The sequence below is a fragment of the Pyrgilauda ruficollis genome, unplaced genomic scaffold (genome assembly GCF_017590135.1).
Source record: "Pyrgilauda ruficollis isolate IOZ18807 unplaced genomic scaffold, ASM1759013v1 scaffold11, whole genome shotgun sequence".
NCBI lineage: Eukaryota > Metazoa > Chordata > Aves > Passeriformes > Passeridae > Pyrgilauda > Pyrgilauda ruficollis.
The window spans coordinates 5,408,088-5,423,413 of NW_024509210.1; the positions used below are offsets into that span (position 1 = coordinate 5,408,088).

The window sequence follows — 15,326 nt, forward strand, 5'->3', positions numbered from 1 at the left end:
ACTCTTCGTATCAATTCAGCTCTCTGTTCCATAGCCAGAATTTGGAGAGAAAAGACCCCAAGGAAACTCTTCCTAAACTGACACAAAAGTCCCAAAAGCTACAGAACAAAGTACCAGCTCAACAAGGCACATCATCTTTTAGTCCAACTGAATATGGAACACAATCCTGACTGCAGATTACTGCCAGGAGTTGGAACATTACTTGCACAGACAAAGCTCTGAAAAGCTCACTTCATAAGCAATAAATCAGAAGCTTCTCCCGTGGAGTATAAGTGTTACAGGAGAAAGGGTATAAACATTACAGAAAAAAGGGCAGAAACCCTAATAAGAATCTTGAACAGAATTTATTACAGGATGTCAAAAAATTAAGATCATACTAACATCAACTATACTGAAATATGGCAAAAGCAAAGACACATTACTTCTTTTTGTCATTTATGGCCACTCATCTAATCAATCTGTCAATCAATTCTTAAATTATACTCTTCTAAAAAACCTTGCAACTCAGCTTTTTTATTTTCTAAGCTAGCTTGATGATAGCATCCAATTTCTTTTTAAACAGAACTGGCTCACTCTGCTACAGATGAAGGTATTTTCATAAAGAGCAAGTATGTTTGAGAAAGGAAGGAAAAAAATTCATCCACATTCGTGGTGAGCAACAGAACTGCCACCACACTTGGGTAGGGAAAAATCAGTTTCTGCAGGATGGGATTTTTTTTAAATGTGAAAACCTGCACCACAGTTTTAATTTAGCACACAATAGTCTTACTCCCATGCAGAATCCTCTATTTGTGAAAGTACTTATAAAACCCAAGCAAAGAAATGAAGTGAATCTAAGTGGGGCTTTAAACACACAGTTATTTCGTGTTACTTGTTTGCAACTGCTCCCTGTAACTAGCTACCCTTAGCAGGGGTAAACAGACAGCTGAAAAACATCCTAACTTTATCTGACTAACAGCCTTTGAAAAAGGAAATTTCAAATTTGAAGAAAACACTTGCAGCACAGTCAGGTATATAAAAAAGGTAGATGAAACACCAGGAATCCTTTGCTGGGGATGTGAAATGAAGGATGATGCTTGCAGATTTCTACTTTATTAAGCATTCCACAACTGCAAAGGCTTTCCAATAAAAGCATGTTACCCACCGTGATGTTTTCGAGATCAAGATGTTTGTTGTGAACAGTCTCGCACAGTCTCCGAATTTTTTCTTTAATTTTATTCATGTCTTTTTCATTCAGCAGCTTGGCAGAGGAAGCATCTTGTTCCAATTCTAGAAGCCGTATCATCAGATCTAGACTAGCTCTGTCTAAATCCATGTTCAAGCGATCTCTACTAAGGATGTACATTAGAGCTGCTGTACAAAGGGACAAATTCTTGGGTTGGGAGAGAAAGAAAAAAAAAACCAGTTAGCATTTACTAATCATTCTAGACAGACTTTTCACTATTTTTAATAAACAAGCTGAAGATTCATAAAAGAAAATGCCTGACAGGCACTTACATGAGCACCCACTGTTAAATGGAGATTCCTTCTAGGAGGTTACTAAAGCATTCTCCTGACAAATAAAACTGAGACATAAAGCACTCAATGTATTTTCAAAGCCCTAGTAGAAAAGCAGGGATTTCTACTTTTTAGAGACTCAGTGCTGCAGACAGAGTAAGAAATAGTAACTCCAGTAACATAATATTAGAGAAGAGACAGATGGCAGGGGAACAAAGTGCAACAGCTCAGGGTACACGGCAAGGTAGGTGAACATTCTGGTTTGAGGGGATGAACTGGTGACAGCACCAGAAAATCCAGGGATCATGGGGACACTGTCTGCAGAGAGGGAGTGCCTGGGGACATAAATTCTGATTCTGCCAAATGAGTCTGTCAGTTAGTAATTTATCCAAATGTTTCCAGCATAAACACATTTTCTTTCCAGGGGAATTCTGCTTTTCAGAAGTAGCCAGAGTATAAACCAGCTTCCCCCTGTCCATCCCCATCAGCCCTTAACACATGAATGTAATTAACTTGACTGCTCATATTTTACACAGAATTGGTGTACAGGCACATCTGACTGGCTAAAGAATACTTGATTCTTCTTGAAGAAGGAATTAAATTCTACCTTCATGAGGCTCCAAAAAAGCCAAGGCAGAAGAGACTGTCAGACAGCAGTGAAAAAAAGCCATCCATCCCTGGTGTCTAAGTGCCACACTTGCACTGAGCTCCAAGTTACAGGAAAGAGGACAAATGTTCACTGGGAACAGAGGTGTGCTGGACACAAAACTGTCAGAAGCCTCTGTCAATAACTGGAGAAGTTGAGAGCTGGGGGGTGTGTGGGGCATGTGTTCCTACTGAGGTCAACCCTCAGGAGTCAACATGCTGCATGCATCCATCACAATTATTCCTGTATAAGATAAATTAAACATGGAAACAAACTAATTCTGGAATATAAATGTTGTACAGCTCAACAGGAAAGAGCAGAATTCTGTGTCATAGCAGATTAACATCTTGTTTAGACTTCAGCCAACCACCAAAGCAATCATTATCTACTCTGTTTATTTTAGAAGTAAGTAATAGTCATACCTGGTCATACTAAGCAGTATCAGCATTTCCAAGACAGGATTAGGCAGCTGACAGTCTATCAAAAGCTATGTCTGAGTTAAGGAAATCCTCAGGCAAATAAAGACTTTAATATGACCAACTACCAAAGACACATTTGAACTACTGAAGGAAGGAAGCAAGAGTTTCCAAATCTACATCTTTCATGAATACATAAAGACAGGGTTGTTAAAAAACACCACAATTCTCAGTTGTGAGCACCACTATCCCAGCCTTTTATCACTACTTCAGCCTTGCCAGATGTAAACCAGAAAGCATCTATGTGACCTGTCTGCAGAAGGTACACATTGTTTACCTTTGATTTTCAGTAACTTTCTCCCATAAGCCTTGCAATTTTATTGTTTTAATTACAGAAATTGTTTACTCTTCATTTACTTGCAGCTGGCTTGAACTGTACAGGTTCCTTGAAGAACTGGGTTCTTCCAGAATGGCAGTAATTAAAACAGGACACAGGAATGCACACATTCCAGAGGAACCAAAGGTTAGCTAATTATTGTTCAGCCAACACGGGACTTCAACATCTATGAAGAACTATATTTTAATGACCAGCATTATCTAGGTGAGTTTCCTGGTTTAAAAAAAAAATGGTGAAGGTCCCAAGAGAGTTTCTATCAACTACAAAGTATGCAGCAGTTAACAGAGGGAAAGTGCTGAATTTATAATCTGGGCTGCCATTATTTAGGCATTTCAAGAAGTCAGAGACTGTTCTTAGATCACTACTCAGAAATGCTTTACAGATACCCCAAAGTTTGGTAAGGGCAATCACACTCACTCTGTAAGCACATGTACCAAGCCCTTGCCTGTTCCAGGTTCCCTTCCTTTCAACCCAACCAGCTTTCCATTATGAAGGGAGTAATGGTTCTTTTTCCACCTGCATCAGCTCTGCTGACACTTCCCTTCAGACTGGCCACCAGGTTTCAAGACACTAAAATGTGATCAGATCACCAAGACATGATGCAGGAGGTTTACAGCTGCAGCAGGGCTGCTGGGAAAGCAAAAAGGGTGGATTGGCTCTGTGAAACAAGAGCCAAGGTTCCTGCCACAGCACATACACAGCAGAGATTCAGGGCAATAAGCCTCCAAACGCTGATGTGCAACAGGAAAATATTGATGATACCAAAGTAAGGAGCTCAAATGTGAATGGTGCTTACAGCATGGAACAAACCTGCTTTAGCTTCATACCAGTGAGAAGAGTTTTGTAAAGCTCATTTCTCCTAGTCCCTATAGTCTTCATTTTGAGTAAAACAATTCTACATTTTGCTCTGATCGTCTCTAAATGTTTAATTAATCACACTGACTGAAAGCTATCTCATGCCCTACCATACACACAATTCTGAGTTTGGAATGAGGGGAAAATTGTTGTTACAACTCCTATTTGATCAGTATTCTAAGAGAACAAAAAAACCCAACCAAAGAACCAAATCAGTCCTTCCAAATTCCACCCTTATAGATGGCAGTAGGAGAGGGATTTTTTGGGTGAGCTTCACCCATCTAATTCTACTCCTTAAGATGCGTAAAACACATTCTGCTTCCAAATAAATGCAGAGAAGGGAAAAAGTAAAATAAATAAAATTTGCTCTAGACATAAATTTCATGGTGTATCTAACTATGGATTTGCATTCCATACTTCTACAGAATTCAGGAAAACATCCTGGTTTGAACATACACTCCAAAAACGGCAGACCACTTACACCCACTCTCATCCTTGTCTTCTCTTGCTTGTTCTATTTATACTCCAGCTTGTGGGAACAGATGGCTATTTTCTAGGGTTCAGCACTACATATAATGCACTTTTATCTTTTTTTAAGTTATTCTCATGCTGATGACATTATAAAACCACATTTCTGTGCTTAACTACTGACAGCTATAATGGAAATATAGTTTTTATTTTAAAAATTAATAATACTTCAAAATCTTTACAGAGCACCACTGAAGAGACAAAGTCAATTAAAAACTTATGCTTAAACACAAGGCTACAGGAAAAATTTGGCGGAACAAATAATTTTCATATTGTTATTTTTGGGCAAAGCTCTGTGAGATAGATGGTATTTTGTTTTTCCTGCTGGTTCAAGAAATGCCAACTGCCAGGATGCAACTGCTGCTTTATACTCCTTATGGAAATGTTAAAGAGTCCCCTGTACACTCAGTCTATTCTATTGCATCTGAACAATGAATGCAATATAAGTTCATATTTATTTCCATTAACAGTGTCATTGTGGCAGTTTTCCCATCTTCAAAATACTTTAAGAAAATATTAACCACATAATTGTGCATTTTTAGCTCAGTTCTTATTTATCTTACAGGGATTTGAGCCATGCATGCAAAGGTAAGCGTGATTTATTATTCTTCAGTTACTTTGAACTGAGATTTAATTTGGAAAAAAATAAAGTATCAGTGAAATAATTAGTGAATGAAAAGGTAGTATTGACAGACAGCATGCTTATCCAGAGATGTTAGCGTTGAAGTACATACTGTCAGTAGTTGGGGCATATCCATTACCATTTATCAAGAGTAGTTTGATAAATCAGTAATTTTACAATACTGTAAAACCTGTACCAAGAATGCACTGTAACGATATTCAGACATTAACTATCCATTTTTTTCTTTGACAAAAGGGAGCATTGCATCAAATATACTGAAAATAGTGAATATAATCAATGCTTTTTGTTACTGCAGACTAATAATAGCATGCAATTTCCTTTTGAACTGCATGTGCTAGTTCTTTTGAAAATGAAGGAATAATGGTAACTGTTAAAAGACAGCCAAAAATACAGCCAAGCAAGCTTGTACATTTTCCAGGGAACTGTAGCTGTCCTCTGCTGATCTCCTGCAACTCAGTGGTGGTAACTGTCCTAAATAGAGTGACTGTACTTCATTTACTTCTAGTACCACTTGGCACTATTTTGACAGCTCACAAAATAATGAACTCATTGAACCTGGTGCCTATGTTTTACAATTAACCATAGCTAATTTTTGAGGGAGATGGAAAATAAGCTATTATTCTAAATCAGTTACTTAAAACTACAGCTTTTTCCCCCCCACCCACAGTAAGATGTCAAATACCATCTCTGAAATGTCTATTTCCGTGGGTGCAAAGTTGCATTCTGCATTGTATGCCATTCTTCTAGAGCTATTACAGAAAATTACAAACCTGACTGACATACATAGCTACTACCCATTTCAAGTAAAATCTCATTTTTTCAGCTTTTGTAAAAATATCTCAAGGGATACCCCACAGAGGTAACATCGATAAGAAGGAAAACCAAACTGCTTCAGTTTAACTCTCAGGTCATGTTACCATAAATAGATGAAACTTACCTTTCCTAGAATCCAAAAGAACATTATATACGCTCAGGGAATCCTAAAATTGCAATTACAGCAGTGCTCAAGGAGACAAGCACAAGACATGAAAAAATCCCTACAACAGCTACAGCAGAGGTGGCAATTCCTCTGAGAATTACAATACAAGCAAGTCTGGAAATGAGCACTGAGAGCTACCTCTAAACATAAAGAGGAAGGATTCCTTTCAAATGTATTTGAAAGAATTTAAAATACAACAATACAACTCTTAAAAAGCTTAAGAGAATAAATAAACAGCAATCCAAAGCACAGTCCATTTTTACAAAATCCCTAGTTTTTAGAAGAATTTCCAAACCAAGAAGCACATGAACAGAAGAGTAAGGAATTTGTCAGTGGAACACAGGTGCTCTAGCTGTTTATGCCACTCATGATTGCTCCCTAAAATGGAGCCACTGATTCCAGAGGCACCATTAGATACACTATACTATATATATAAATATATATACATATACACACAGCAGTACACAGTATATTGGATGCTTGACCTTGAACAAAATCCCCCCCCAGCAGAACAGGTATCACCAGACATCAATGAAATGCACAATGTATCCATACCTGATGGTGCTGGGAATCATCCAGTGTTTTGAAAACCATGGCTACCATCCCGTGTGCTCTCAGATGCATTCGGAAGCTGGGCATGGCACACTTGGTCGCCAAGCTGATTACACTGGAGAAAACCAGCTGGGTTAGAATGACTGAAATGACCACACTTAACAAGAGCAGCAGATAAACAAGTCTTCAACACAAGACTGACCACGTTCCTCAGATCCTGGCAAACTGTTGGAACGTTTCTTCTAAAATTTGTCAAAGGCAGGTTTGCAATTGGTGAACATCAACTGTTGAGCAGTATTTTATTCAAGTTGCTATCAGCACCAAACTGTGTCTGCTTTAGATTAAACTTGGCTAAAACCAGGATTTTAAAGGACAGCCTGAATTTGCTTCTTAAAAAAAAAGCTGAAAATTTCCAATAGTTAAACTGAAAGTAAAGTGCCATGGATGAAGCATGAAGCTCTGATTTAGAGACATGGGAAAGCTCATTATGGACCAAGACATTATGAGAAATTGTAAATGTGAGCTTCCATTGTTATCTAATGCTTATATAATTAACTGACTAGCCTCACCCAAGCCTAACATTACTTATACTTAAAGCTTCTTTTTACATTTATTGCTCCATTTATAATTGATGGAAACACTACAGATTTCAGAAAAGATCTGACAAATGTATCAGTAATCACTGAGCAGCATAAGAGTTTATTTTAAAAATGGCACTTTTCCCTAGCTTTCTCAGTAAGATGTCTGCCATTTCTAGCACAGTGCAACATAACAACTGCTAAAAATACATTGCTTTTAAATGTGCACTAATGTGGGAGTGATTCTGCAATCAAGTCTTCCAAGACTGCTGAGGAACCTGCCTCTAAGAAATTCACACAGTAAGGTGTTTAAAAGAACAAGGGGTCTTTCAATCTCCAACCACAACGGCACCAGTCAGAGCTTACTGACCTGTCTGAGTCTTTTACATCTATTCCTATCCTTACACACTGATTTCCTTTGGAAAAAAAACATTTTTATTTTAATTTGTTAACTGAAAGAAAAGATTTTTTGTTGTGCTTATGTAAGTTACATTCCACTATATAAATTTGTGAAGAATTAGTTAAAAATCTGATTAATTTTGCTACATGAGCAAATAAGGAGCACTCATATGAAAACTATTCCTAAACTGTCATTATAGCAGTAATTTATTCTTATCATAGTGTATAAACAAACTGGTGATAGAGTTCTTGTACTTATATTCCAGCAACAATATTCATTGCTAATTTCTGAAGAAGAAATAAGTTTTGAAGTAGCTGTCTTAGAGGCATAGAAAGCTTTTTCTCAGCCACAGTCAAATCACAAAGCACTGCAATCGCCTCTCTATGAATTCAAGCTTTTCTTTCTCTATTATTTTAGTTTAACTGAATGGAAAGGAAAATTTAGGTATATAAAATACTATTGCATGGTTATTTTATTTAACATTATTACAATTACTTTCATGTCCAGGCAGTTGACACTGGTATCAAGTCACAAACTTTTTCAAAGTAAGGTTAACATTTTTGATGTCAATTTCACAATAATGTGTAACTCGAATATTAAGAGTAGCCCAAGGCAAGTTAAGGAACCTCCCAATTAATATTGCGGCGTCAGTCCTTTTACTGGGTGCCAGTTATGTAACTTCTCAACAAAAGATAAAGAACAGGCAGCTGAAGTTAAACAACATCTCACTATTACCTCAGTTCTAGATTTTCCTCAAACTCTGCAGTCTTAGGGATTTTATTTTAGAATTGAATTTGCACTAAAAACAGAACAGATATCACACACAAGATGTACTACATGAACAAGTCATCAGAAGGTATTTTTTTAATTTACAGCAAGGATAACAACTGCATTAAAGATGTCTCTTACTATTTCATCTTCACAGCCATACTGCTTATGATTATTCAAAATACACAATCTTAATTATTATTTTCAAATTTTACTCTTCATGGCAAAAGTGCCAGGTAAATGTTAATGAAATTTTAAAGCATGCTCACTTCCCTGATGCATATTTAATTCAGTATCTCTTTCAAACACAGGTTCTATGTTTTGTATTAGATGTCTTACCTAAGGCAACGTGTGTTTAGGGGCTGATTGCTCTTCAATCCACTTAGCAAGTACTCAATATCATCTGTGAACTCTTGATTTTCACCAAATTCCACTACATCATTGAAGTGCTTTACATGCTGAACAACAGTGTATAACTGGAAAAGACAAATATTTTGACCTAAGTAAGTTGCTCTTGGGATTGATAATAATCTTAACAAGTACAGTTTAAAAATCTATTCAGTTTTAAGTGCAAGGAAACATTAAGATGTTAATAAAGGCCATTCAAAATATTATTTTTAATAGGAAAGCCAAACTGTGTTTTGACACTGTTCCTTCAGTAGTTAGGATTACTAGTAATTCTTTATCTTAAAAATTTTTTAAGAATACTTACTTCTTTGTCTTCTTTCCTACATTTCAATGCAGTTACTATCTCTTGATAGGGCTGAGTAGGTATTGTCACAGTTTTTATCACTTTGGGAGGTGGTGCAGGAGCCTTAAAAACTCCATCATCTTTATGAATTGCCTCCTTTGAAGATAGCCTTACCTATTAATAAGAAAGTGCTAAAATGGGCAGATGTTTTGAGCATGAAAACATACACTAAATACATCAGGAAACAGTACAGGTGTGCAATTGTCAAACTCACATTTTGGGACTATTTAGTCCTTGCCTTGCACTACCAAGATGTATATACCCTAAGCTGTGTGACAATGTGTCTACTCTTAAATACAAGACAAAAAAAAACCAAAAACCATTTCCAAGTATCAGGAAAGCTCCAGTGGAATTCTGAAACTAAAACCAGCAGAGGAATAAAATGTCCTTTATACTGGTTCCTTAAGCTTCAGGGTAAGTAAACCAATCAAATTCGTTGTTTATTTGTTGCTCTTTGAAGTCTCTTAGCCCTCTGCACTGGAGCTTCCAGGAATGCCCAGGCTGGTTGCACTATGAAGCCCTGAGGAAGCAGTTGGCTCTGGATGGGGGCACAGCCCTGAGCCAGCCCTGCCTCAGCCCAGCAGAGCTCTGCACCAGCTGTTCTGGCCCTGCCTGCCAGAGGACACTGCACTCCTGTCCAACCCTCCAGCCTCACACTCCAAACTCCACCTGGCCTGGAGGCCGGAGACTACCAGTACATTGTGTAGCAGCACAACAAAAGCCACACAGAGCCAGGAGAGGCACAGAGCAGACCTCAAACCAGGTAGAACACACTCTTAGTATTCTCTTATTTGTGCTGTTAAATATTTTAGGAGCATATCATAGCACAAAATACAGCAGAACCTGTTCTACAGGGAGGAGAGAACTTGATGTTAGGTCTAGAATAACTACTGACAGGTTTCCAGACAACTCTGGCAAGTATTACAGGTTTCTCCTCAACTTACTCTGCTGTATTAGTTTGAGGCTACTACAAGCTGAAGTGCAGCTTATCTTCAGATTACTTCTTTGGCACAAAATCTAATATGAAGACAAACTACAGCAAACAAGGCATATGGAAAAAGACCTCCAAATGCCAAATTCTAAATGTACATGTGCCAATTCCAATGGGCATTTACTCACCCTCAATCTCTCAGTAACATCATGTACTTAGCTTCCTTACACAGAAAAATGAGAATATTTTCAAAGTGCTGAAAAAACAGAATTAACAGGCAGGCATAGAAGATGCATGACCTGTTACTCCAGGGGACAGCTGGAGAGAATGCCTTCTTGTGCACTGTACAGCGACAGATGAAATGAAAATAAAAACCAAAAGAAGCTGCTATATTACTGAAGTATTCTTTACATTCTGCCTCTATCACTGTGGCATTTCAGTATCCACTCACTTCAGCACTGGTGGCAAAATGGTAATAAACCACCCTGAAAAACCGGTTTAGAGCACATACTAGAGGATTGATCTTATCAGTCTGTGAACACAGGAGAGCCACTGAAAGATCTCATCCAAGTCTTGGTTAATGGCTGCCCCTTCAAAGCAAACTCCAAGGGCACTTGGAGAGGCCCGAAGAGAGTACTTGGCATAAGCAGTTTGCATGCTGTGAGTTTCTCACCATAAACCTGAGACAGATTTCTCCCAGCCTTCAGGTGAGAAATTTCTACAGAAATTAAAGAGGCAGGATCACATGTGCAGGAACTACCACTGAATATTTGGCTCAAGGCTCATTTACCTTCTAACTTTGAAGTATTACACCTATGTAAATCACAGTTAAAAACCACGTCTGAAGCAACTTCAGATGTGCATCGTAACATGAGCAGCACATACAAATTCCCCTCAGTGCTTTCTTCAGCCAAACCTCTAGCACATTCCTGAATTAATATTCTGATGGTTCCAGATACAAAGTGGAAGTCTGACAGAAGACAAAAGTGACTGAATGAATGAATGAAACAGACATTTCCCTAGCTTGAAAAAGCCATATCCAAAGTCTGTCTGACAAGACCCACAAAAAATCTGCCCTTAAGTCAGCTATCAGAGTACTTCACAAAAAACAGTTACCAAGATATTCACCAAGCAACAAAACCTTCACTTCAAAGGTACATAATTTAAATTGAGAAAGGGGTCTAAGAAAAATCCAGGGCTGAAATTTCTGCTCTCTCCCCAGACTCTAGTGGAAATGGCTGTTTTCAACTCAGTTATCTGCATTTTCCAGGCAGTGCAGTTAACATCCAAAGAAGGCTGTTCAGAATACTGTGAGGAGGCAACCAAAAACAACCACAAATCAAAGAGGAAGAAGTACCAGAATACCACAAACAGAGGTAGAATTAAAAAAAAAAAAAGGAAAAATCCAAAGAGGAAGAAGTACCAGAACACCCAAACAGAGGTAGAATTAAAAAAAAAAGGAAAAATAAAAAGAAAAAAGCAAAACAAAACAACAAACAAACAAAATCAAATGAAGTAGAGAAACAAAAAATAAACAACTACAAACTGGTGACAACAACAAAAGCTGAAGACTTATCACTGCAAAAATATCTACTTTCTTATTTTCTGTCCTCAGGCCAGTACTATCAGCAAGGCACCAAATGAAAATACATTTATTGACAATGTACAGTGCTCTCTTAGTATAATCAGTAACAACTTCTGCAATATAAGCCAAAGACCCTGGATTCTCAGAGTCTCAAAAGAGTTCAAAAACAATTACTTGGAGTCTCAAAACAACTTACTTTTGTACACACAACTCCAGGAACTGTTTTCACCCCTGGTGTAGTTTTTGATATCCAAAATGTTGGTATTAGTATTTTTTCACTGTACAAAGAAAATGGTGTTTCTTTCATAGTATCTAAAGACTCAGGTCAGCCATCAGAACTACTTCATTAGCAATTTTCATCAGCAATTTGATGACTTCTGTGTTCATTAGTAAGTTAATCCTGGGAGTTCTCTCAGAAAATGGAATGGAGTCCATTGTTAGAAAGATAAACTTCAGCACTGGGGAACATAACCTGAAGTATTTTTTTGGTAACTATATTGAAGCTATATGAATGATCCTGTTCTACAACACTTCCACTAACAATTTCCTTTCTATCAAATTCCAATGGCTCACAAAGTGGACCTCATTCTGAATTACTGTGACATTACCAGATAGCAAGAACTTGGGTTAAAAAAAAATTTAAAAAATCAGTGAATCTGGAAAGGAGATTTAGTAAACATGAGACAAAACCAACAGTTTACTTACTGGGACACTGGGGGTTTTCAAAGCTGGTGGTACTGGCAGAGCCTCTGATTCTGGCTGGTTCCAGTGTCTAGCATTATACACTGCTTTTGTGGGAGACTAAAAAATAAAAAAACAAGTTACTTCTTAAATAAATTACCAGCAGTCACTACACACTTCAAAATTACTGTAGCAATACTATAGCCAAACATGGAAAACAAGCCTCATTTTCCCTACTGAATTCCCAGCACCACAAGGTCTCAATATCACATGCAATGGAAAATCAGAGAGACTTTGAAGCCTCTGATGGTTTTAAAGACATAGAGACCCACTCAAATGGCAAAAGACAGGCTATGTATGTATTTGAAGAGTTTTTTCAGTTGTCCCATCTCTTAAATTTATTCAAAGGCAAAAGGTCTGCAACCTTCCTATAGACAAAAACTGAGAGCTCAGGGAAAAAAAACATGTTAGCAAACACCATGTCAGTAGAAATATGACTGGTTTAGAAACAAAAATGCAGAACTCATATAGACTTTGATGCTAGGAGGAAGAAAAACACTCAAATGAAATGCCATAATCCATATTAATAAATTAAGAAGTCTTTTTTTAGTCTTGCTCAAAAATGTGTCAAGGCAAATCAAAATGCATCAAAATTTACTGTCCTTGAATTTTTGGGAAACATAACATACTCCTGAGAGGAAGCAAAGACAGAATTCTATTTCTAGCATTTGTGTTTACCAACCTACTTGCACAATACTGTTCTAGACTAATACAGCATTACAATTTTCACCATTTCCCACCATGCCATGTATCAAGCAAACTCTTTAAGTACCTGCTTTCTCACAGCAGTTAGACAGCATTTTGAATGTGAAAAAATAATTTCAAGTACACATTTTCTGTCAAAATATAACATATTAACTATTTAACCCAAATACAGTTCAAGTCCACAGAGGGGCTACATGTGGCAAGCCTTAGGACCTGCCAGGGACTGAGCACCACTCCACAAAGTGCAACAAGGTTCTAGCAAGCCAATTCTCTAAGTCAAGGGTTTCTGTGTTATTGTGGAGTAAAACCCCATTGTGCTGCATCCTTCTGTTCTTCACACGACAAAGCCCTACTGAATAAAATTTCAAGGAATATTAGCAGAATGATAGTCTCAGCTGAGTTTTCAGAGCCCAAAAGCACTAAACCATTCCAGTCTCCAGACAAGAGAAAAGCCTCTTTTCCTCCCTTGAGCGTGCTTTCGTGTGGTCATGAGAAACTTGGATTGTTAAATTATATTCCTAAAGCAGTGCTCACGTACCATTCATAAACATCTATACAGTAGTTATTATCTTAAGTTTCATCAGTTTTGCAAGGAAGCTCTTTCAGGCAGCATCTGTTCAGCTCAAAATTTTAACTGAGAAACCAGTTTCATGTTCAGGATCCTGCAGTTACAAGAGGACATCTGGGCCCACAAATAGGAAGAAAGTGTCATATGCATCCCTATTTGAAAAAATGTTAGAAAATGGTCCAGATGTTAACTCTCTTCTCTCCTACACCTTTCTGAGCAGCAAATATTTACCTGGAATCTGACTCTGGGTCTGCAATGAACAAAGGAAGGACAACTTAGAAACAAAGATTTATTTTTTTTTAATTAAGACATGCAAGTTTCACAGGCATCTGCAATGGAAAAGAACCACTGAGTGTTTCTGTTTCTTGAATTACTCACAAGTGCTCCACACTTGATTTTAGTGCATATTTAAGATTGGCAAGGGTGCCCTATCGTGGTATACAGGATAATCAAAGGAAGCAACACACTCTGCTAAGTAACACACATGGTACAGCATTCTACAGAATCAGACTAGTTTGGGGTGAAATTCTCTGTCTGTGCCCCACTTGTGCGCTCCTTTTCCTTCAGGCCTTGTGCTCCAGGAGCCAAACACAGCCCCTGGCAGGCACAGGGGAGCAGAGTCAGGCTGGGTTTGAGCTTGTCCTGGCAAGGCAGCAGCTGGGCCGGTCCCTTGCTGACCACACCATGGAAGCACCCGCAGTCTCCTTGGCTTTTCCAAATCCAGCACACCTCTGCTGTGCACACACATGCAGGGCAAGGAGGCCCAGCCCACAGGAAGCACATTCAGTAATTGGGAGGGAGTTACAACAAAGCACACAAGCAGCTGCGGCAGTGCAACCAAAAGGGCCACACAGCATTAGTGTGTCTTCCTCAGCAGAGAGCAACAGCTGATGCGTAGGAAAGAGTTCAGCAGGGCAAACAGATAAAAGCAAATTCCTTCCAAATACTCAGGGCTCACAGGCTTCCAAAGATGGTATGCTTTTTGTTTAACAGTCAAAAATGGGCTTTTCTTCTCCCATCTCCCTTAATTCCTTTCTAAATCAAAAGCTAGGGCATCCCAAAGTGTTTTGTGACATGGCAGTTTACAACTTAATCATTACTAGTGCAATAGAGAAAAAAGGCTATATTTTACATAAGAAAACAAGCAATGCCACCAATAAATGCCTGTTCTGAGAAACGAGGACATCTGCATTTAATAGCTCTCTTTTAACAGAGCCTGAAGTGCAGCTGGAAATAGTAATCCTTAAAATCTCAAATACCTATGGAAGATTTTAGTGACCATTCCCTGCAGGATCTTACACTTCAAATCAGAAAAGATCTGAATAAGTGATTGGCCTGTGATTCCATACCTTCCCCAGCAGTATTTCCTTAGACACCCTGCCACTTGCTATCTGGTCAGCCTTACCCTGCCTGCAGACAGCCGGTCCACCAGAACACACCTGCAAAAATCCAACACCGCTTTCCACAGAAATATGTTCTAATCAGCTCTAACACATTATGCAGAGACTTTGGAGCCTCTCTTACAACTCAGGTGGACTTCAACACAGCAAATACATTCCTCTTTTCCCATCACCTCTTAAAGCAACCTTCCCATTTTCCCTTACAGCAAAGAATTAGGATGAATTTCCAGATCAAGTGCAAAGAAACTGCACTAATACCGATCAACCAGCGAGCACTGCGTGGACTTGCTTTGGATTATTGTGTGACAGAACTGAAGCCAGGAAAAGTATCAAAGATCAAATGAATGCTAGTGAAAAAAGACTTTTCAGAAGGGCTTGATCACAAA

General features: G+C 38.3%; 1 protein-coding gene across 3 annotated transcripts in view; it reads right to left on the reverse strand.

Moving 5' to 3' along the window:
- Positions 1-15,326, reverse strand: part of WAPL (WAPL cohesin release factor) — a 64,293-nt gene that overhangs the window by 14,798 nt on the left and 34,169 nt on the right. For 2 of the 3 annotated variants that reach the window (XM_041475527.1, XM_041475534.1), the window contains exons 5-9: positions 12,232-12,327; positions 8,972-9,124; positions 8,599-8,735; positions 6,517-6,628; positions 1,145-1,372 (exon numbers count right to left, since the gene is read on the reverse strand). In XM_041475527.1, coding sequence (XP_041331461.1) covers positions 1,145-1,372; positions 6,517-6,628; positions 8,599-8,735; positions 8,972-9,124; positions 12,232-12,327 — 726 coding nt within the window. The remainder of the gene's footprint in view (positions 1-1,144; positions 1,373-6,516; positions 6,629-8,598; positions 8,736-8,971; positions 9,125-12,231; positions 12,328-15,326) is intronic. The other variant, XM_041475517.1, reaches the window with a different exon arrangement.